At 39.0% G+C, this 24,196-nt stretch overlaps 1 protein-coding gene and 1 long non-coding RNA gene across 4 annotated transcripts in view; one reads left to right on the top strand and one right to left on the bottom strand.

Annotated features, from left to right (window-relative positions):
* The window catches only part of LOC147577162 (uncharacterized), a 230,659-nt gene extending 224,603 nt beyond the window's left edge, over positions 1–6,056 (bottom strand). The window contains exon 1 of the long non-coding RNA XR_015255760.1: positions 5,674–6,056. This is a non-coding gene — a long non-coding RNA (uncharacterized LOC147577162). The remainder of the gene's footprint in view (positions 1–5,673) is intronic.
* Positions 6,057–6,272: 216 nt separating this feature from the next.
* The window catches only part of NPHP3 (nephrocystin 3), a 44,153-nt gene continuing 26,229 nt past the window's right edge, over positions 6,273–24,196 (top strand). For all 3 annotated transcript variants that reach the window (XR_015239975.1, XM_025913793.2, XM_086674297.1), the window contains exons 1-8: positions 6,273–6,728; positions 8,977–9,102; positions 9,643–9,793; positions 11,844–11,996; positions 13,269–13,402; positions 14,918–15,078; positions 18,519–18,675; positions 22,257–22,331. Coding sequence is in view for 2 of the 3 variants with exons in the window: in XM_025913793.2 (XP_025769578.2) it covers positions 6,333–6,728; positions 8,977–9,102; positions 9,643–9,793; positions 11,844–11,996; positions 13,269–13,402; positions 14,918–15,078; positions 18,519–18,675; positions 22,257–22,331 (1,353 nt within the window). In the remaining variant the exon portion in view is untranslated. The remainder of the gene's footprint in view (positions 6,729–8,976; positions 9,103–9,642; positions 9,794–11,843; positions 11,997–13,268; positions 13,403–14,917; positions 15,079–18,518; positions 18,676–22,256; positions 22,332–24,196) is intronic.

The raw sequence follows: 24,196 nt of genomic DNA, 5'->3' as shown, positions 1-24,196 counted from the left end.
GCAACCCTATCTTCAGAGAACACACATCATGAAGAATGGATACTCCATACATAAAATATTCTTACCCAACTTCCCTGCCCACTACATCTGTGTTGCCTTTGTTTCACCTTTGTACTCATCCAGGCATTAAACTCCTCTCCTTCCCCAATTTCTTAAAAAAAAAAAAAATCAAAAATTCAATCACAGCCACCTTTTTTGTAAATTTTGTAGATTTATTGAAGATTTAGAACATTTTGGAGAGATCCCGCACAACATTCCACCATCTCACTAAACTCTTCTTTCTCCTTTTTCCATTTTCTTCAGTCTCCTCCCCTTCCCTGTTCAAACTAATTCCGTATGCCCCTCTACCAGTCAGGATGGACTAACATGTGCTGTGGTACAAAACAACCCCAAACCATGCACACAATACAAACATTTACACAGAAATGAGGCCTTCACTGGTGCACTTTGATAGCACCCATAGGATAATCTAACCCTAAACTCCACATATATATCTTTTACAATGTATTCAGATACTAAAAATATTATAAAATGCCAAGGAGGACCTTACAATTCCCAAAAAGGGCAGTTAACTTTATTTTGGCCTAATGGTTACTAAATTCATATTTGTTGCAGGGTCACATGGGGACTTAAAAAAATTTAGATGCCAGGGCCTGGTCCACAGATATTTTGATTCAGTAGATTTGATGTGGGGTTCAAGACTCTACATTTTTAACAAGCTCCCCAGGTACTTCTGAAAATTTTCCAGGTTTGAAAATTGCCCCTGGAGTTCAGGGGTCAGCAAACTACAGCCCTCAAGCCAAATATGCCCTGCCATCTGTTTTTGTAAACCAAGTGGAATTGGAATGCAGACATGCCCATTCATTGATGTCTGTGTATGGCTTTTTTCATGCTATAATGGCAGAGTTGAGTAATTGAGACAGGGATCAAATGGCCCACAGAGAGTTAAATATTTACTATCTGGTCCTTTACAGAAAAAACTTTGCCAAACTATGCTCTTGTCTGTTTCAGGACTAATTTCCAGACAAGTGTTATTAATTGTGATGGGAACTAAGTAAGGCAATGTAGATGATCACTACTGAAAACAACACTTGGACTAAATTCTTTAAAATGGTATCTTCAAAAAAAATAAATAAAAAATAAAATGTTATCTTCATATGAGGATTCTTTTTGTATATACAAATTACCAGCCAAATTAATTTTTCCTGAGTTATACTGCCCCCTAATGGTAGAAATGTTAAATCACAGATGCTTAATCAGATTAGATGTTGCCCATTGTTTACTAATTCTTGAAATCCGAGTCATACATATAGACTTTGTAGCAAGGGACTTCAGGAATCAGAATTCCTGATTCTGATTATGAATGGTATAACGGAGCAGGACTAAATGGCCTGGGAGAACATTGGCAGTTTTAATGAGAATTAGAATCCCTTCCTTCTGTAAAGTTGCTTGCTCTCCAAGCACTATTACCCCATGCAGCATTTCCAATCAGATTTTTGGGGGGATATAGTGACCACTTGTGATGCCATGTCTATTTCTAAAAGTGAAGCACAATACTAACAATATGGTCAAAATCGCATGTGCACTCGCTATGATGAACTGAGATTAAAGGAAAGAAACCTTCAATAGGAAGCTAGATGTATGCAAACATATGCCAAGACGGTTACCAAGGTGGATTGCACACATGTTGGAAATAATGAGACAGCAGAGGATGAAGCCATTGGTATTCCCCCTTGACTGCTGATTAAAATCCTCTGAGGAGCTTTTAAACAATAATGATGGCCAGATCCCCACCTCTGGAGATTTTGATCTAATTGTTCTGGGGAGAGACCCTGGCAGCAGTATTTTTTTTTTTTTTAAGTTCTCCAAGTGATGGTGATGTGCAACCAACATTAAAAACATTGTTCTATAGTAGTTTCTCAAATTTTAAGGTATATACAAATCACCTGGAGATTTTCTTACTCTGCATGTGATTCAGTACATCTGTGACGGCACCAGAGCCTCTGACTCCTAACAAGCTGTAAGGTGATGCTGATGCTCCTGTCCGTAGATCACACTTTGAGTAGCAAGGAATTAGGTCATCCCTAGCCACAATTTTTATGCAATTTCACTGGTTCTGAGATCTTAAACTACATAAGTGTCACCTGGGAGCTAATGAAACCTGCAAATTTGCAAGCTCCAGTCTCAGAAATTAAAATTCAGTGGATCTTAATTTTTAACAGGTGTCCCAAATGATTCTGCGATTCATAGTCTGAGAACCAAATACACAGTCACCACCACAAATGCTATTTATTCTACAAATCACATTTTTAAAAAGGTGGTAGCATTAATTTTACAAGCTACTTTCACCAAATGCGGGGAAATCTTTCTCCCAGATGTGAGAAGAAATTACCTCAAATTCAGTGGCTTAAACTAACAACAATTTTATTATATCTCATGATTTTGTTGGATTAGGAATTTGGGTAGAGATCATCTGAGTGATTCTTCTGTTCTCCCTGTGGTGTTAACTAAAGTCACTTAGTAGTATCCAACTAGCAAATAGTCTGGTCCAGAGAGTCCAAGATGGCTTCACTTCCCATGACTGTTGCCTGGAATGTCCACACATAACCTTTCCAGTCTGGCAGTCCCATGTGAGGTAGTAGGTTTCCTCACATAGCGGCTGAAGTCTCTCAGACAGACTGTTCCACGACACAGGAAGTGGAAGCTGCCATTCTCGCAAGTCCCGGACTCAGAAACTCGCACAGTGTCATACCTGCCATAGTCTACTGGTTAAAGCAGTCACAGAGCCCAACCAGATTCAAGGGGAGGAGTCATAAACAGGCGGCAGTCATGGTTGTGCAACCCATGAAGAACCCCAAGTGCTCAACACAAAAGGGCTCTGTGCTTGTGGTTTAATGCTCTGTTGCCATCTTGAGATTCTTTACAATTTTTGAACAAAGGGTAACACGTTTTCATTTTACACTGGGTCCCACAAATTATATAGCCTGTCCTCATAAACTTCACTTTACAATAAAAGGAGTAATTAAAAAATTTGTAGCCATCTTTCATTAGTCATAAGCTGTTTGCCGGAGACTTTATTCCTCACCATACGTCTGTATTCAAAGTTATACTTTCTTAAATTATTTTTAAAAATTTTTTTAATGTTTATATATTTTGGAGAGGGAGAGAGAGCGAGCAGGGGGAGGGGAGGAGAGAGAAGGGACACAGAATCCAAAGTAGGCTCTAGGTTCCGTGACATGGGCTTCAAACTCATGAACGGTGAGATCATGACCTCAGACAAAGTCGGATGCTTAACCGACTGAGCCACCCAGGCACCCCCAAAGTTATCCTTTCAAAATTCAAACTGAGGTATGTAGGTTAAATTCAGCGTAAAGAAGAAAAACAAATTATGATGTTGAAAATTAGACTTACCATTAGACTAAATTCTGTGATGTTTTACAATTAAGAAATACGTTGAAAACCAACCACGCTATTATGCTGAGTACCTGCTAGTACTCTAGATCTGATCACCTCTGGGCTCACCCAGTTAGGTGGCTTAGGCATTAACCAACAGTTATCCAAGGTCAGTATGCATGCAGTATACACAGTGTCCTTGATGAGAAAGGCAGCTAGTAATTACTATATGGGGAAAGGAAAAGTCTCCATGATCTCAGCAAACTTGGATTTGTGTTTTGGGGCATCTGCTGAAACTATTTAAAGGTTATCAAGGAAGGCAGAGACAACTCGCATGCTTTTTGAGAACTCAGCCACATTTAACATCTCTTTGGGTCATCAGTCATTTGTGCTACATTATGTTTCCAGCAGGAGCTCAATAAGGGTTGCTGGGATGAATCTAAGCAACAAATGGCATACCAACAAAAACAAAAACAACTACTCAAAGACCAAGATTGATAGACACAATGAATGAAGAACAAGGTCAGGAAAAGTTAAGTGTAGTACTTTGCACATGGGGGGCAAGGATTACGGAGTTGAAACTACTGATATGATCAACTCAAAAGGTATAATTATCCAGGGCAAGTTTCCGAGGGAAAGAAGGTAGATGTTGAAAGAGATGGAACTTGGCAGACAGTACTGAAAGGAAACAGAAACCCTATTGGCTTGAGGAGAAGAAAATTAGCCCGACTAGGATAGAGTAACGTGGGTAGAGGGATGTTACTGGATAGATGAGAAGTGAAGAAAGGAGAGACTCATTGCTTCAGGCACTCAGTACCAGGATGCAGAATCTGAATTCACTCCACAAGCTGTGGGAAGTTTACTGCAGTTTGTTGGTTACTGGTTTAAAGGGGATGGGTGATGGCTTTTTATTTTATATGCAAGAATAATAATGGAAGTCTTCAACTGAGCTACATTCCAAAGAAGGTGCAAGATTAAGATGCAGAATTTTTCAGAGGAGGTGGTCAGAAACCTAGTGAATGATCCTTAAAGCACGGATCCACATTGAGGGTACAAGGATTGGAAATTAGAGATCAGAAGGGACTTTAAAAGGGAGAGAGTTCCTGAGGTACTGGGATGGTAGTAATGATTCCCTTAATCTCAGGAGACAACCTGAAAACTTAATATGTGTCTCCTGGAGTTTGAAGAACCGTAATGGCCTGATGTCTGATTCTCTCCTGATGAAAATCTAAAGGGTAAGAGAAAGGATGACTAGCTACTTTGGTGGAGAATTGGCTTGCACTCCCAGAGTTCTGCAGGGAAAAGATTGTGTTTCCTACTGTGGTAGATGTTGTGATGACTGAAAGACTTGTTCCTCCTGCCACTGGAAGTGATACCAGCAGAGAGCCCTCAACTATGAGTCCCCATGGGGATTGCTTTGGCTGGACAGAGCTTGCTGATGACTGGCTGGTATGAGGGTATAAAGTCCCAGCCCTGCACCCCAATTTAGGACCACTCTACAGGGCCATTCCAGCATCAGAACTCTCTGAGGACTGACTGAGGCCTCCACTGAGATGCAGCAAAGCTCAACTTCTGCTGCTGCACAAACGTGCTTCTTTCCCTTACTTTCCACAGGTGTTGATCCCAAGGACACTCCCTAATAAACATCTTGCATGGCTGTCTCCATCTCAGAGTCAGCTTCCCGGGAAACATGACCTGTAACACCTGTGGATCAAATGTGGGCCTCTGGGTCAAGTGAACCAGTGGATTATCTTGGATCTGAACAAACATCAGCAGAGAGGATGTTTAAGGTATCACTGGATTCCATCTGGGGAAAGAGTGAGCAACGGCTTGAATAGAGCCACACCAGCCTGGGTCAAGGTTTTTAATTATGAGGGGGAGAGGGGTCTTTGAAAAACCTAACAAAAGTACCGTGAGGAAAAAAGGCCAACTTTGAACTGTTTACCAAGTCCAAAGAGTACCAACATACAGTTCACAGGAGTGTCAGTCAAATACTTTCTTGTCCTCTCTCCCAGGCCTCCCAACCTGGAGAGGTTAGAAGCCCGAGTTAGCAGGCGCAGGGGCAAGAACCCAAGATAGGGTAAAAGACGTCAACCCTACCCCTTCCCTGACTTTATTTAAAACAGTTCCCCCATCTTCTGAAAATTTTCATATCACCTAGAGCCCACCCTTGCCCCAAATACCGTAATACTCTTATCTTTCCCTTTATTTGGTGATATGCCCCACAGCTCCTTTGATGTGCAGTCTCTAAAATCCGTACAAAAAGTCAAAAAACCTCACCTTGTCTAAAGATTGTCCCTGGTGGTCTCAGGCTGCAAGGCTAAAAGCTTTTTCTTGTGTGGTACTATGTCTTGCTGGCCATTCCAACTACTTGCATACCGTGAAACACAGAGTGACAGGTACACAGCAGGCGCTCAGTACGTTTCTCAGATTTCCCAACTGCCTTTGGAGAGGAGCGCTGGGTCTCCCACGGCGGCAGAACAGGAACAGCAGCCGCTAAGGTAGAGCAACCCGGGACCCTGCCAGCTGTGAGGCACGCCCTCGTCAGGGGGCCTGGGACCGAGAAGACCCTGCTAAGAGGAGCCATGCACGCGCTGGTCCGTAGCCCCCGACTTAGGACAGTATAGGTCCCGCACGCGCGGCCGTCCATCTTTCTTTCTGCCCCGCCCCTCCCTCCTGCCACGCCCCATCCATCCCGCCCCGCCCCGCCCGCCTTGAGCTCTGCCCCGCCCCGTCCTGCTGCCCCTCCCCACCCGTATCACACCGCCCGCCCCGCACGCCTTGCGCTCCGCCCCTCCCCGTCCTGCTGCCACGCCCCATCCCGTTAGCCCCGCCCCTTCGCCCTGCCCTGCCCCTTCTTGCTGCCCCGCCCCGTCTCTTTCGCCGCGTCCCGCCCCCTTCTGGTACCCCGCTGGCTGGTAGGGGCGGCCTCAGGCGTAATGGGGACCGCCTCGTCGCTTGTGAGCCCCGCTGGCGGGGAAGTGATAGAGGACACGTATGGGGCGGGCGGCGGCGAGGCCTGCGAGATCCCGGTGGAGGTGAAGCCCAAGGCCCGCCTGCTGCGCAGCTCGTTCCGCCGCGGCGCTGCAGCAGCGGCGGCAGGGGCCGGGCCCGGGTCGCTGCCCCGTGGAGCGGGCGGCGGCGGGCTGCTGGGAGCTAGCTTCAAGTCTACCGGCTCGTCCGTGCCGGAGCTGGAGTACGCGGCGGCCGAGTACGAGCGGCTGAAGAAGGAATACGAGATCTTCCGGGTCAGCAAGAATCAGGAATTGTTGTCTATGGGCCGCCGCGAGGCCAAGCTGGACACGGAGAACAAGCGGCTGCGGGCGGAGCTGCAGGTAACGCCCGGCCCGCGTGCGCGGCGGGGGCAGTCGGGACGTCCCCCCCACCCCCCGTCCCGCCCCGCCCGCGCCCTGCCAGGCTGGGCTTTGGACGCCTAACTCCGTCCTTCGTCCATCCTGCCCCCTCTCTAAACCAAGTAGTTTTGAAAGTTGGCTAGGAACCGCTCTGCATTTTAATTTGAGAGACACATTCTCTTGGGGTCTAAACTGATTTCCTTAACTAATCCGCCCCTTTTCTATTTCTGGTTCATTCATTCAGACACCTTGAAACAATTAGCCTGAAAGTGTCCTGAAGCAGCTAATGCCAATCTGCAGGGGGCTCCAGGGAAGTGGGTTAACCCAGGGCTCACAGACACACAAAAGATTTTGGTGACATCTGTTGAAGCCAACTCATCAAATTCCCTAGGAGTTTTTAACTGCACTCCCCGCCCCCTTAAATATATCTCTCAGTTTCTTCGTGTGGAGCTGTTGAGTTTTAATGATCTTGAAGTGAATTTTTCTGGAAACCTGATTTTCACCATCCTAACTGCTTTGATTGAAAACATTCCCTAGGTGTAGTCAAATGCTCTTAATGCACTTGACTAATTTACTCAGAAAAACAATTATTGCGTGGTCTTCCTCTAGGAGATGTGTTTTGACTCCTTAAAATGGTATGTAAAGCAAGAGGTTGCTTTTCTGTGAGCAAAGTTGTCAGACTCTGTGTCATCTGTTTTAGGCCTCTCTGAGGGTTGTGGTTTTACTTTTTTTTTTTTTTTTTTTAACTGTGGAAGAGACTTCTAGACAGCCCAAGTGTTTCTGGGCTCATCACAGTAGGAATTGAATAAATACCTCACACTGATTTTTCTGAGAAGAGCCTTCTTCAGGGGCACCTGGGTGGCTCAGTTGGGTAAGCGGCCAACTTTGGCTCAGGTCATGTTCTCAGGGTTCATGAGTTCCAGCCTGGCATCCAGCTCTATGCTGACAGCTCAGAGCCTGGAGCCTGTTTTCAGATTCTGTGTCTACCTCTGCCTCTCTCTCTTCCTCGCCGCCCCCAAACATAAACAAACATAAAAAAAAAAATCCTCCTTCCTTCTAGACTAGGCACCTTTCCTAGTAGCTGTTGTAAAATTAGACTGCTATCTGGGAAGAATTACTTACCAGTCTATCTGTTGTCTTACCAGTTTTCCTACTGGGCAGTCTTAATGCGCTTGCATTGTATAAAATGGACTTAACGCATTTCAGATACCTGATTTCATGCATCGAAGCTATTGTCTAATGGACGCTGCACATTGGAAATGGCTGTGAGATGGGGGGTAGAAAAGAAGGCTGGACCAACCAGGGCAGAGTGCAGTAAGGGCTGACAAAAGCCAGTCTCAGGTTCCTCCTGTTACTTTATGTAGTAGTTCCGAAAGTTGAGTAGAATCCACTATGCATTTTAGTATTATCTTGAGGTCTAAACTGATTCCTTAACTAACCCACCCATTTTTTTATGCAGCCTTTTTGATTCCTTTCTCATATATCTAGGCATTAAAAAAAAAAAACCTCTTCCATATTTATTTAACCCATTCAGTCATACACTTACTGGGGGCCTTCAATGTTATAGGCACCAAGGGGGCTCTGGGGATAGCAAAATGAGAAAGACATGGAGCCAGGAAGTGCATGGTCACACAGAATTAATTATCCTTCAAGTTAAGACTTACAAACTATATACTTTTTTTTTTAATTTTTTTTAACGTTTTATTTATTTTTGAGACAGAGAGAGACAGAGCATGAACGGGGGAGGGGCAGAGAGAGAGGGAGACACAGAATCGGAAGCAGGCTCCAGGCTCTGAGCCATCAGCCCAGAGCCCGATGCAGGGCTCGAACTCACGGCCGGCGAGATCGTGACCTGAGCTGAGGTCAGACGCCCAACCGACTGAGCCACCCAGGCGCCCCATAGACTTTTTGTTCTTTTACAGATGGGAAACCTGTGCCATTGGGAAAATTAAGAGTTTGACACAGTATTTCAATTTCAATTCACAGTACTAATTTCCATTAAAAGCTTAACATTGAAGTGTCTTCATTTATTATAATTAAGCATGTTTGCATTTTTTTTCATGATTCATTATGTGTTTGAATAAAATGGCAATATGTAGTCCTTGATAACTGGTAAAATAGTAAGTAGATTGGTACAGTTCTAAGGTATGCATGTAATATATATGTAAGATACTGAAAAATTTGAGAGGAATATTATTTTTGTTAGAAATAACAAGGTCAGTTATTTCAGGCGCTTCAAAAAACGTATCAGAAGATACTTCGGGAAAAGGAAAGTGCTTTAGAAGCAAAATACCAAGCAATGGAGAGAGCAGCAACATTTGAACATGACAGAGATAAAGTGAAAAGGCAATTCAAGGTAAATGCCTTATGTTTTTACCTGCAGAGTGATGCAGAATAACAACATATTTTAAAAGTTTCTATAATGCTGCATGAATAAGTAGATGTAGTCCTGAATGTTCTAAGAACTAGAGTAGAGCACTTTCTACATTTTTGAGATGGACCTAGTAAACGTGAGATCATTTCAAGGAAAAAATAAAAAAGTGAGCACTGCAATAGGGATTTGGGGAAAAGAAAGTCTTTCCATATGGGGGTAAGGCATTTGGAAATATTTGGGGATGTTTTGTATGGCAGGTCATTACTGGCATCTAGTGGGAGGGAGACAAATTTGCTAAACGTCAGCAGTGCACAAAACAGCCCCACGGCACAGACAGGCCTCCTGCCCAAATTCCAGTGGGTTCCAGTTGCAAAACAGTAGAGTTACTTTAGTTATTCATCCTACAGGTCAGGACCGAACTGAATATTGGTTTCATGAGTGAAAGATTTTTTTGGTTAAGAGTTGATGACACAACCTTTTGATTATGGGAGAGGTTTCAAAATTAACATCTGTCTTTTAAAGATTTTTAGGGAGACCAAGGAGAATGAAATTCAGGACTTACTGAGGGCTAAGCGAGAGTTGGAAAGTAAACTTCAGAGGCTCCAGGCTCAGGGAATCCAAGTATTTGATCCTGGAGAGTCTGATTCAGATGACAACTGTACAGATGTTACTGGTAAATTTACTTCCTATTTATAATATTTTAAGTTTTCACTATAGGTGTAATGATATTGTAGAGCCAACGTTGAATCCTTTTAGTTGTGAGTGGTTGCTGTTATAAATAGAATTGCACTTTCTGTCTCTTTCTCAGGTGTTATGACAGCAATTTTCCATGAAGTCCATGACATTGTTAAGAGCCATGTTTTCTTCTGACTTGCATTGCCAACCTCACCCCATAGATTTTCTCTCTCTGGTCTCAGCTCCTTCAGGTCTCACCATGATATCTCCATTTTGGCTGGGGGAAGAGGGAAGGGAATTCATTCCTCTCCTTGAAAGCACAATCTGAAAGGGGCCCCTGGGTGGCTCAGTTGGTTAAGCGTCCAATTCCTGATTTGGGCCCAGTCTTGATCTCCTGGTTTGTGGGTTCGAGCCCTGCATCTAGCAGCAGTGCTGGTAGTGTGGAGCCTGCTTGGGATTCTCTCTCAAAGTAAAGAAATAAACTTTAAAAAAAAAGGAAGGAAGGAAGGAAGGAAGGAAGGAAGGAAGGAAGGAAGGAAGGAAGGAAGGAAAGAAGGAAGGAAGGAAGGAAGGAAGGAAGGAAGGCAGGAAGGAAGGAAGGAAGAAAGAAAGAAGCACAATCTGATACCGCATTGGCCAGCACTATACTCAGGAAGATTGAAGAGTGTAATCATTAGTAGGAGAGTCATGTATCCACGTAAAGTTGGAAATTCTGTTACTAAAGGAAGAAGGGGAGAATGGATATTGGAAAATAGTTGGTAGTCTCTGTTACATTATTTTTCCACATAATGATAAATTCTTTGCAACCATCCATTAGAATATCTGCATGATATTCCACTAAATGGTTTCCAGGACAGTCCCGTAAGCTATTCAAAAAGTTTATATTCTATAATTAAACATATAAAATATGTTTTTCTAGAAATAAAGCTTGGAGCCATAGAAGGCAAGGGTCTACCATGTTCTAAGAAAATAATAATAAACTGTGACTGATACTGAAAAATGAAAAATATTCTATTGATAAATGCAGTAGAAAAATGTAGTCACTCTCTCATTTACAGGAACCTGCATTTTATTCTTACAAACTGATTTGGGAGTGAAATATGGCAACTTGACAATTCCCTCTTAGTTTACATTTTAGAACCATTGGAATCTGACCAGCATTCTGGGATTTTTATTACTAACTTTTGAAGGGGAAAAAAATGAAGTGATTCTTAATGGCTTTGAGTGACTAAGAGGATCCTCTTGTTGACCCCACATTAGTGTTAGTGGTTATTTCAGTGTTGACATGTTTTAAAATGTGCAGTGTTTCAAAACTATTATATCATAATTACCTTGGCAAGTTAATAAGAACAAGTTAGTATTTCCTCCTAGGTCTTTCTTCATATTTTGATTTGAACATAAAGAAAGGATACTGAGGGAACATCATTCATTTCACATTCAAAGACATACAAATAATGATCTCATTTTTGCCAGATATTGAGTCCAAATACTAGTGTATGCATATTTAGTCAAAGATGCTGTGTTCATAAGCACCAACTGATTCAGACATTAATTTTATTTCTCTGGAAGTTTAAAGAGGGGGCAGTCTTTACATCCTTAGCTTACATCCTAATGAATTACCAATGATAATTACAGGTGTGCTAGTAATAGTCTTCCTTTTAAATTCTTTCTTTCAAATTTTACACTGATGCCTTAACTATATGGTTAGAAATCTTGTTTAGAATTTTTGTATGGGGATATTTTTAACTTCTCACAGTTGTTACAGTTCCTTTGGTTACTATATCGTTTATTTCTTTTCATCTTTCTCTCTTTAGTCCCCTCTTTGACTTTGAGATGACAACCAGAATTATGCTAACCAGCACCTTAGAAGTTGCCAAAAGTTGGTGACAAAGTACTTTCAAAATCATTAAAGATTGAATATTTGGATATTTGTTGTATGTAATATTATAGTTGTTTTTTTTAATTAGAAATCCTGTGTAGTACATGTGATAAGTTTTTGAACATTCACTAATTTGGTTTTCACAAGATAAAATCTCTTGCATTTATAGCTGCTGGAACCCAGTGTGAATACTGGACTGGAGGAGCTTTGGGAAGTGAACCTTCCATAGGGAGTATGATCCAGCTTCAGCAATCCTTCAGGGGTCCTGAGTTTGCCCATAGTTCTATAGATGTGGAAGGACCCTTTGCAAATGTCAACAGAGGTAACACAAGCCATTTGCCAATTACTTCGGCTAATGGTAATGACTGTTCCTATGCTGTAATCTTGTGTGCTGGGAAAACAACCATCAACCAGGCATGAGATTTTTATTCTGGGTGTCTTCCAGCTGTCAAACCAGCATGTACTTACCGGTGCTGTCACTGAGCAGGGCTAAGTAAGTTCTGTAATTCACATCAGGATCAGATGGTGTTCCCCGGCCAGACTGACAAATCAGGTTCTAAAAACTTCGCTTCTGGTCTGAATTCTCAGGGGTTTCAGTTGATCATTGAGAGTGTAATATAGATTAACTGAGAAACAGTAGTTTTTAGTCTTTCCTTCTGTGGTTTTGATGCTTTTAAGGGTTAGAGAAGGCTGCAGAATAACGTACAAAGTTATGCAATGTAGTATCCTTAGTCAGAAGAATATTTTCATTATTTTTATATAATTTGGTGTCCAAAACAGCTCTGAGATCTGTTCAGAATTTCAATGCCAGTGCAGATCTGAGATGTTATAAGTAGCTCTATTTTTTTTCCTTAAACTATAAGATTATCAGCAAAATGAAAAGTGTTTAATTATGCCTTTTGAATTAGCCAAATATGTCTTAAAATGTTCTTTTTCACTAAATAGCATTTCATTTTATGCCATTCTTAAAGTTTCTTTTTGACTTAATATATCTCAAGAATAATAAGTAGGTAAAAGTATAGGCCAGCCTGCAAATGTAGGCCCTCCTACAGTTGCAAACTAATTAAACAGCTCAAGTAACATAGGTTCATGATATTGACTGGAACCACTGGTACCTCAGCAAGGACCCTGGGTGACATTGATTACTTTATGCCCAAGGATAGAATTTGAGGTTAAAGAACTGTTTGCCTTCTAATAGGTTATTCCAGAAGGTGTGTCATTATTAACGAGTAAGATCAGATTGCATTCTATGTTGCCTGTTGTGTTTTTGCAGACTTTTTTTTTTTAATTTTTTTTTTCAACGTTTATTTATTTTTGGGACAGAGAGAGACAGAGCATGAACGGGGGAGGGGCAGAGAGAGAGGGAGACACAGAATCGGAAACAGGCTCCAGGCTCTGAGCCATCAGCCCAGAGCCTGACGCGGGGCTCGAACTCACGGACCGCGAGATCGTGACCTGGCTGAAGTCGGACGCTTAACCGACTGCGCCACCCAGGCGCCCCGTTTTTGCAGACTTTTAAAAGACTTTTAAACATCTTGTCAAATGTTTTTTGATGATTTTTTTTTCATGAACTCATGATAAATTTTATTTTTAGATGACTGGGATGTTGCTGTAGCTAGTTTATTACAAGTTACTCCGTTGTTTTCACATTCTCTGTGGAGTAACACTGTCAGATGTTACCTCATTTATACAGATGAAACCCAGCCTGAAGTGGATCTTTTCCTTAAGGTGAGGATATTTGTAAATTCTTTATTCACTGATTTAAAATACAAGTTAATATTGTGTCCTATTTATGACACTACTACATCTAAACGAAGTAGTTTACTACCTATCAGATTATATGTCTTAAAGAGCAAGAAGAATTTGGGTTTTTTTAAGAGAAAATCTTGCTCAGTTTTATCAGTGTATTCAAATAAAGGCTTTGGAACTTAATTCTTATGAATGCTTTATTGTACATTGTGCACAGCGTTTAAGACCCTTGTTGATAGCGCCTGCTTTAGGTAATATCTGCCAGCCCTAGCCTTGAATCTGTTTCAGGTTATAACAAAGTTTAATCTTTATCATGGTTTTTAATTTTTCAAGGCAGTCATTGGGGTTAACCTGAGGGAGAGGGCAGGCATACTCCAGCCTGTGGGCCAGATCTGGCCTGCAGCCTGTCTTTATAGGACCGAAAGCTAAAATTGCTTTTTACATTTTCACATGGTTGGAAAAAAAATGAAAAGATGAATGTTTTATGACATGTGAAAATTATATTAAATTCAAATTTTAGTGTCTATAAATAAGGTTTTACTGGAACACAGCTAGTGTTCATTTACACACTATTAAGCTGAACACAGCTTATTCATTTACACACTATGTCTGCTTCATACTACAATGGCGGAATAAATCACAAGAGACTAAATGGACCCCAAGGACCTCTGCTAAAATATCAAGTCATTAAGCTATTACTAACTTGTAAGAGTACTTGCCGTTTACAGAAAAAGTTTGCCTATTACTGTTCTAACTGAATTTTAAATAAATCTGCATGTCACATGCTATACCTGCTATATTAACATTATTGATTAAAAGATTGTTGATTAATGAATTTATTTAGCTTTGCTTTTTGATATTGTTCAACTTGGGTTGAGAGATAAAATATTTTGCAAACCAAAGTTTCTACTCACTAACTGAATATAGGTTATTACCAAACTGATGTTGAGGGAATTACTCATTTATTGCATAATAATGCTCATCATTACTTAGTAACTTAATTCGTTATAGACCAACATAATTTTTTTATTTATATCTGTTTGCTTTAATGTTCTAATATATCATGGTGGACACTTTTTACAATATAGATTCATGGATTTGGGTTTTCTACTCTTTATAACAATAAAGCAGAAATCATTTATAATAATAATAATAATAACAAAAATAAATACCAAAGGAAATTATCCCAATATTTTTCTTCCATTGTTTTAGGTTTCATTATGAAATAAATTATTTTCTGAGCTAGGAAACAGCCAAGTTACTAAGCTTATATATTTTTGTTTTAAGGGAAACTTGCCTTTTCTCTTAAAGATTTTTTTTAAAATATGATTATATTTTTAAGTTTTAAATTAAAAAAATATTCAACATAACCTGTTCTAAAGCATGCTTTTTTATTTTAAGTAGTATGAAGCTGACTAGATCTTTAGTTATATAAGCTGTGCTTTTATTATGTTTTAATTTCTTGTGTTTTGTTTTGTTTTAATTTCTTTTTAGGACTATTCACCTAAACTTAAAAGAATGTGTGAGACAATGGGATATTTTTTCCACGCTATATATTTTCCAATAGATCTTGAAAATCAATACCTTGCTGTTAGAAAATGGGAAATTGAGAAGAGTTCATTAGTTATTTTATTCATTCATTTAACCTTACCAAGGTAAGCTGAAAATTCTGTCATTTATTACAGGAGTTGTATAGAATTGATCACTTCTTGGCCTTTTGACTAAGATCAAGTGTAGGAGTTGTATAGAATTGAGACTGCCACAAAAAGAATGAAATCTTACCATTTGCAACTACTTGGATGGAACTGGAGGGTATGATGCTAAGTGAAATTAGTCAGTCAGAGAAAGACAGAAATCATATGACTTCACTCATATGAGGACTTTAAGAGACAAAACAGATGAACATAAGGGAAGGGAAACAAAAATAATATAAAAAAAGGGAGGGGGACAAAACAGAAGAGACTCATAAATATGGAGAACAAACTAAGGGTTGCTGGAGGGATTGAGGGAGGAGGATGGGCTAAATGGGTAAGGGGCATTAAGGAATCTACTCCTGAAATCATTGTTTCACTATATGCTAACTAATTTGGATGTAAATTTTAAAAAATAACATTTAAAATAAATAAATAAATAAATAAATAAATAACAAAAAAAAAAAAGAATTGAGATTGCCAAATGAACTTCAAAGATAAGTTCTAATTGCATCCTTATAATCAAAAACAATCCACAAAATTCAATAAATGTTTTGGCTTTTCATACAGAAACAAAGAATTAAGAACTTTACACTGTTTGCATTAACAGGTCCTAATGTTGGCATCATTAATGCAAAGATCATTTTAATCAGGGGTAGCTAACTATGGCCTTCAGGCCAAATCCAGTCAGCCACCTGCTTTTATAAATAAAATTTTTTTGAACATAGTTATATTCATTTATTTATGTATTTTTACAGCTGCTTTCATACTACAAGAGCAGAGTTAAGTACTGCGGTTACAACAAAGGCTGTGTAGCTCATGAAGCCTAAAATGTATACTCACTGGCCCTAATAGAACAAGTTGGCAACTCCTGATTTCAATTATCTGCATTAACTTTCATTATTTTCTTTCTTCAGATACAAATTGAGAGCTACTTAAACACTTATATAGATGTTAAATCAAGTTTTTAATTCTCTGAGGAGCTTACTTATTTAATTCCAGTAAAGTGAGCAATTTTCTTATAATGTGAATATAATTAACACCAATGAGTTAGTCTGCAAATAAGGATTTTTTTTTAACCAACTAGATATATAGATGAAGACAAAATATATTTAATAAGAGGTTTTCTTTCTACATTTGCTGTCTGATTGAATTTAACCCTTCCAGAGCATTTTTCCTTTTATTGAGGACCAACTCTGACCTCAACTGTGTGCAGAAGTATGTGGAGCCCTAGGCTTTACCAGAGACCCTGCAGTGTGATCCATCATTGCTCCTTAAGACTGCCCAGTGGCCAAGGAACCACTTGGTCAATGAGCCTCCACCCAAACAAGTTTTAAGGATTCTTTCCACTTGATTCCCTTTTAGTTGGGGTTCTTTTCCTCCCTTACCCCTTTTCTTTTCCTGTTATTTTTTTGTATTTATTAAGGATATATTCTGTTTTATTATTTAATATCTGGGTAGTATTTTATCTCAGGTGGTAATATGTCATTTGTTGTTTTTCTCTTATTCTCTAATCCTTTAAACCATCTTGTTTTTTCTTTACCTTTTATCCATGTTTAGTTAATAAAATATTGCACATTATTTTTACATTTTTAACGTTTATTTCTATCTTTCTCATATTAAATCCCTCTTAATCTTTTACTCTTCATCTTTTACCCTTTATCCTTCATTTCTTTCATGTTTTATTACTTTGCTTGGCAGATTTCAGCTTATCTTCTTTAACTAAAATTTTATTTATTTTACATTTTAAAAACTTTATTCTTTTTTTTTTTTTTCCAACGTTTATTTATTTTTGGGACAGAGAGAGACACAGCATGAACGGGGGGAGGGGCAGAGAGAGAGGGAGACACAGAATCGGAAACAGGAAACAGGCTCTGAGCCATCAGCCCAGAGCCCGACGCGGGGCTCGAACTCACGGACCGTGAGATCGTGACCTGGCTGAAGTCGGACGCTTAACCGATTGCGCCACCCAGGCGCCCCTTAAAAACTTTATTCTTAAAGAATAAGAATTTTAATTTCTAAAATTTAATCACTTCTTCACCTATGCTTTGCCTTTATTTTGCTTTAATTTTTCATACTCCATCTGCTGATTATTTTATTTCCTTAATGTTTATTTCATGGCTGTTAAGAAATATGGCAGTAATTTTAGGCTTCACACCGTAAACAAGGGTTGATAGAACTTTTATTTTTCTCAGGTTGTTCCTTCACCTCTCATGATGATTCCCCCATTCTTCTCAAAAGATGACTCTGGAATCATGTCCCCTGAGCAGTACCCAGTAGCCCCATATTCTTCCCTCCCACCAAAGAATTTGAACCAAATCCCAGATGTCATATCATTTCATGTGAGCTCCACATGTCAATTTTGTAGGGAGTGATTTTGAAATAGCAACATGTGCCTGAACGGTGGCCCATTCTTTAGTATTCACATGTACCACAGACTTTTCTCCCAAAGTAATAACAAAAGAACCAAAATCCAAAAATTATATAGAACATGGTCAGAATGATTTGAACAAGGAAAAATTCCTTGGTTTGGTTTGATTGGATTGGCACAGAGACGTATGATAGAACATTACTCTGTTTTGTATTGGGGCTAGTATTTTAATATATTATGTAAATTTTGAATCATGTAATAGCTCTCCCTTGCATACACACACTAATTTGCCTCTCTAGACAATCTTTCAATTAATGCTTTTTAGAAAGGGGAATTGGTTGTAATTTTCCTTGCCATGTAGAAAACACTGGTAGGTTATTTTAAGATTTTTCTAGAATTTAAATAGGAATAATAAAAACTGTCATTATGGTACCCTGTAGCAAAGTTAGAATTTTTTTTTAACCCTGTACTTCAACTAAGATTTTACTAGCCATCTGACCTCCCCCATCTGCCTCTGAATCTTTCTCATACTGTATCTTGGGTATAAAGATTCAGGTCGTTCATTGGATGAGAAAGGCTAACAGACTAGAGAAGAGAAAAATCTTGAAGCACTGGGTTTGATAATAATTGTATTTTAATTTGGAAATTATTTATTTCTAAGTGGAATTAGGTTTCCATTTATTTGCAAAGTCTCATGAGTCTGGTCCATTATTTTGAGCCATGTTTACAGTATTTTTTGAGAGGTTTTTTTGTTGTTGTTGTTAGATTTGAAAAATTAAAGTTATGTATGCTTTGAGATTCAATTTAATGCAGAATTTATTGTACTTGTTCTGTCTGCTAATGAATGCATTATATTTTCTGGCTAAGCTGGAACAGAGCTATAAAACATCCATTTTTGGAAAGGTGCACTTGTTCTGTCCCTGGGCTTCTTCTGGCCCCTTGTCATTGCTTTAAACTGCCATTATTGACACTTAGGTTGATTGTTTGCTGCCATAGTGCAGTGTAGGACAAGAAATACTGATTTCCAATCTAGCCTTTTATTGGAAGACTGCGAAGAAGCTTTTCTGAAAAACCCTGAAGGCAAACCACGATTAATTTATCATCGCTTAGAGGATGGGAAAGTCAGTTCCAACTCCATCCAGCAATTGATTGATCAAGTTTCTAACCTGAACAAGACCAACAAAGCCAAGGTAAAATTCAGAAGGTTATTTTTTTAAGAACCTGGTTGCCCAAGGGAAGTGTTAGAGCAAAAGCCATGAGGTGGGAGGGAGTAAGGGGAGATTAATAGGACAGGTGACTGGGAGCTAAGGGTAAAGAACCTTGGAGATCACTATAGAAACCTTGTTTTTTTTACTGCGAGTGAGATTTTTTTTTTTTTTTTTTTTTTTTTTTTTTATCTGGGGGTTTTTACTGGAGTCATTGGAAGACTTTAAGCAGCAGCAGAAGAAATACGATTCTGACAAGGATGTTCTTGGGCTGCCATGTAGTGGAGGAAGGCAGAGTTGGAGAGCTCTTGAGTCACCAGGTGAAAGATGCTGGTGGCTTGGACCAGGGTGGAAGTAGAGGAAGTGATGAGAAACAGGAATCGGTAAATTTTGACAGTAGAGCCAATAGACTTAGTTGTCGACTATGAAAAAAAGAAAGGGATAAATAGCAATACACAGCTACAAAGGGTATGATCTGTGAGTGGAAAAATCAGATTTTTTCCTGTGCTTTTCTCCCCAAGTGCAGAGTCCTTTTGTCTACTGTTGACCAAGGATCAGTGTAAGAAAGAGCCTTTTCATAGCAACCTCTTCTAAGGGCATTGGGAAAAGCAAAACAGTGAATAAGAGTATGAGAGATTTGACCATTCTTAGATGCATGGTGGGATAATATTTAGAATAGAGATTACAGGCTTTGCCTTACTGCACACTGAGATAACTTAAAAATTCTTACAGTTGTGTTAAGAATACAGTTGAGGGGCACCTGGCAGGCTCAGTCAGTAGAGCATGCAACAGTTGATCTCAGGGTTGTGAATTCAAGCCCCACAATGGGTATAAAGATTACTTAAAAATAAAGTCTTAAAAAAAAAAAGAATATAGTTGAAAACAACTTGGATTTTGACATTGTTTTTATTTCTCTGTGCCCATTCAAGAAATAAGATCGAATGTGAACACAAGCATTTTTTTACATCATTTAGTATTGAAAAAGCTTGAGCCCAATGTAATATTAAAGAGCCCAACACAAAATAGTGTATTTTGTTATAATCTCCAGAACCATTTCATTATTTGCTTTAATTACATTAGTATGAGCTTAGTCCACTAGATCCTAAGAGGAAAGATACTGACTTTTCTTTCAGATCTCTATTCTATTTGTAAATTGATTTTTAAAATTAATACACTAGAGGGATGAATTTATTTTATAAAATAGGAGTAAAATAAGATCTGTCTACCATGATTATAAATGGAAACATAGGATAAACTTCCATTCTGGTTCACGTGATGTGCTTTGTAAAACCATTGCCGTACTCTAATTTTATCCAATAATCATTTACTAGCAACACACATGTTCTTTATAGGTAGGGCATTCTTCTTTCAGAAAACTCAGAAGACTACTGTTTTACATAGCAGAATACCATTTTGCTTTTTTGTTTTATAGAATTATAGTCTTATTATAAAAATTGATTTTGATGTATTTTGAAGGTCATATATATTGAGTGGTATGGATGTATATAAGACAGCATTTGGATAAGTAAGTGAAAAAAGTGTATTTTTTGTTTTATTGCAACACTGTTCCCATTGTTCACAATAAATCCCCTTGTGTGACCTCCATCAGTTTGCATAACTTGCCTCTGTTTCCTCTTCTGTGAAATTGAGGTATTAACAATACCACCTGGTGGCTCAGTCAGTTAAGTGTCCAAGTCTTGATTTCAGCTCAGGTCATGATCTCACATGATTGAGCTCCATGTAGGGCTCTGCCCTAAGCATGGAGCCTGCTTGAGATTCTGTCCCTCCCTCTTCTTTGCCCCTCCCCCTGTTGGGCACACACTTTCTCTTAAAAAAAAAAATTAAAAGTAATAGTGTCTGAAGATAGTGGACCACCATGGAGACCCTGAGTTTGTCTTATCCCTGAATTGCAGCTAGATCAGCACCAAACCCTTTTGAACACCTAGGAAATTGATCTGAGGATGTCCACTCTCACCACTGATATTCAACATAGTGTTGGAGGTCCTAGCCTCAGCAGTCAGACAACACAAAGAAATAAAAGGCATCCAAATCAGCAAGGAGGAAGTCAAACTTTCACTCTTTGCAGACAGTGATACTCTATGTGGAAAACCCAAAAGACTCCACAAAAAACCTGGTAGAATTGATACACGAATTTAGCAAAGATGCAGGATATAAAATCACTGTGCAGAAATTGGTTGCATTTCTTTTTTTTAAAGTTTATTTATTTATTTTGGGAGAGACAGCACAAGTGGGGGAGGGGCAGAGGGAGAGGGCCACAGAGGATCTGAAGCGGGCTTTGTGCTAACATCAGCAGCCTGATGCCAACCTTGAACCCACGAACCATGAGATCATGACCTGAGCTGAAGTCAGACGCTCAACCGACTGAGCCACCCAGGTGCCCCATGGTTGCATTTCTATACACCAATAATGAAGCAGCAGAAAGAGAAACCTAGGAATCAATCCCATTTACGATTGCACCAAAACCATAAAATACCTAGGAATAAACCTAACCAAAGGGTGAAAAATCTATACATTGAAAACTATAGAAAGTTTGTGAAAGAAATTAAAGAAGACACACACACACACACAATGGAAAAACATTCCGTGCTCGTGGATTGGAAGAACAAATATTGTTAAAATATCAATACTACCCAAAGCAATCTACATATTCGATGCAATTCCTATCAAAATAACAAGCGTTCTTTGCAGAGCTACAACAAACAATCCTAAAATTTGTATGGAACCAGAAAAGACCCCCTAATAGCTAAAACAAGGATGTAGAGAAAAAGGAACCCTTTTGCACAAACTGGTGCAACCACTCTGGAAAACAGTAAGGAGGTTCCTCAAAAAATTAAAAATAGAAACTACCCTATGACGAGCAATTGCACACTAGTAGGTAAATACCTTATCTAGAGGATACAAGAGTGCTGATTTGAAGGGGTACATGCACCCCAATATTTATAGCAGCACTACTGACAGCCCAAATGTCCATCAACTGATGAATGGATAAAGAAGATGTGGTATATATGTATATATAATGGGATATTACTCCGTGATCAAAAAATTAAATCTTGCATCTGTTTGCAACAATGTGGATGGAGCTAGAGTGTATTATGCTAAGCAAAATAAGTCCGTCAGAGAAAGACAAAATACCCTATGATTTCACTCATATGTGGAATTTAAGATACAAAACAGATGAACATAAGGGAAGGGTAGCAAAAATAATATAAAAACAGGGAAACAAACCATAAGAGATTCTGAAGTACAGAGAACAATTTGAGGGTTGCTGGCAGGGTGTTAGGTGGGGGAAAGGGCTAAAGGGGTGAGGGGTAATGAGGTTGCAGTGAGCACTGTGTTATGTGAGTGATGAATCGCTAAATTCTGTTCTTGAAAAAAAAAATGTAATAGTGTCTCTCTCATTGGATTGTTGTGAGGACAGATGAACTAATATGTAAAGTATTTAGGATAATCCTTGACATATAACTTCTATAGAAGTATTTACCATCACCACCTCCTCCTGTTATTGTTTTTTTCATGTTGTTGTTGAACTTTTTTCTTTTTTCCAGATCATTGATCACTCTGGAGATCCTCCAGAAGGAGTATATAAAATTTATATTTATGTGGAAAAGATTATTAAACAGGTAAAAATATGCATTCCTTGTAAAATTTCATCTAAAATATTCTAAGGAGCGCCTGGCTGGCTTGCTCAGAAGAGCATGCAACTCTTGATCTCAGAATTGTGGGTTGGAGTCCCATGTTGAGTGTAGAGCCTAGTTAAAAAAAATTTTTCTTTCTAAGACTGTTTTCCATAAAGTTGGGTCTTCCAATGAAAACAACTTATTTGTGTTTTTGAAAATAATACCTGGGGGGGGGGGGAATAATACCTCGGAAAGTGCCACTGTTTCTGGTGGTTGTCTATCCTGTGGTATTGTCATCGTATTACTAGTACTATGTATTTTTTTAAATTATTGTTTTAAGTTTATTTATTTATTTTGATAGAGAGAGCACATGAGCAGGGGAGGGGCAGAGAGAGAGAATCCCAAGCAGGCTCTGCACTGCCAGTACAGAGCACAATGTAGAGCTCAAACCCACGAACTGCGAGATCATGACCTGAGCCAAAACCAAGGGTCAGATGCTTAATCGACTGAGCCACCCAGGCGCCCCAAGTACCATGTATCTTTATCTGTCATTTGTTTCACAAAGCTATTGGATGCCTCAATACCTGATAAGTGTAAAGTAGATTGCAAAAGTGCCATGTAAAAAGTATAAGTATTTGAGGGAAGATGTTTATCTTATTCAAGGTTTTGTGTGCACCTTGAACTTTTATAAATTAGAAAAACCTTTTTCAAATTTATCCACTACATTATCCCTACAACACAGAGGGGTGAAATCATATCTCTAAGAGTCTGAGGTCATGGATCATAGTAAGTGTCTCGGGCTGAAAGTGTCTGTGATATCTCAAGTATTATCTTGTAAATTTATGTGAGTTCTATATTCTGCTTAATGTTATACCTGTGTTTATTTTTAATATAAAAAATTATTTTAAATTATATATCCTCTAAAATGCTAGTAATGGGGGGGCACCTGGGTGGCTCAGTTGGTTAAGTGTCTGACTTCAGCTCAGGTCACGATCTCTCAGTTCATGAGTTCGAACCCCACGTCGGGCTCTGTGCTGACAGCTCAGTCTAGAGACTGCTTCAGGTTCAGGTTCTATGTCTCCGTCTCTCTCTGCTCCTCCCCTGCTCATGCTCTGTCTCTCTCTCTCAAAAATAAATAAACATTAAAAATAAATAAATAAATAAATGCAATGCTAGTAATGATAATAAAAAGAAAAAGAACCCTTAAAGAACCCACACCCTTAAAGTAAAATGGGCGCAATAGAAAGAAGTACCACGGTTAGCCTGCAGTTGCCCATACCTGCAGACACCCCTGCAGGGTACCTGGGATTCTATTTGGGAAGTTAGGGATTAGATTACTTTTTCTAATTAATTTGTATTAAAAGTATGGAGATTTGTTATCAGAGAAAAAGAATGAGCTCAAGAATATAATGATATGACTTCTGGCAACACATTTTGTACAGTGTTCTTTAGTATAAAAATTAACATCAATTTTTACCTTCTCAACGATCTTGTGAATTTTAGGACCACAGTTAAATAAAATTAATTGAGCAGAATAAATGACAGCAAAGGAAAGTGGACATATTTGCCATCTTTACTGTTTGAGGAACAACATATTTTCAGTGATATAAAGACTATAAATCACATCACAAATATTTGATATCAAGAAACCCAATCTTAGGAATTAAATTCTTACAAAAATGTAAAGCAGCATATTTTTAAGCATTATCACAATTTTTAAAATTGTTTTCCAGATAGATATAAATGAATATTATGTAACATTTTTCAGAAAATAGATCCCTGAGGAGTCAAATGCTCTGCTTTTTTTTTTTTTTTTTTTTTTTTTTTGTAGAGAGCATGCACTACCAGGGTGGAGGAGGGAGGGACAG

This window comes from Puma concolor, chromosome C2 (genome assembly GCF_028749965.1).
Source record: "Puma concolor isolate L17-30 chromosome C2, mPumCon1.1.hap2, whole genome shotgun sequence".
Classification (NCBI taxonomy): Eukaryota; Metazoa; Chordata; class Mammalia; order Carnivora; family Felidae; genus Puma; species Puma concolor.
This window is presented reverse-complemented; position numbering and strand designations above follow the sequence as displayed.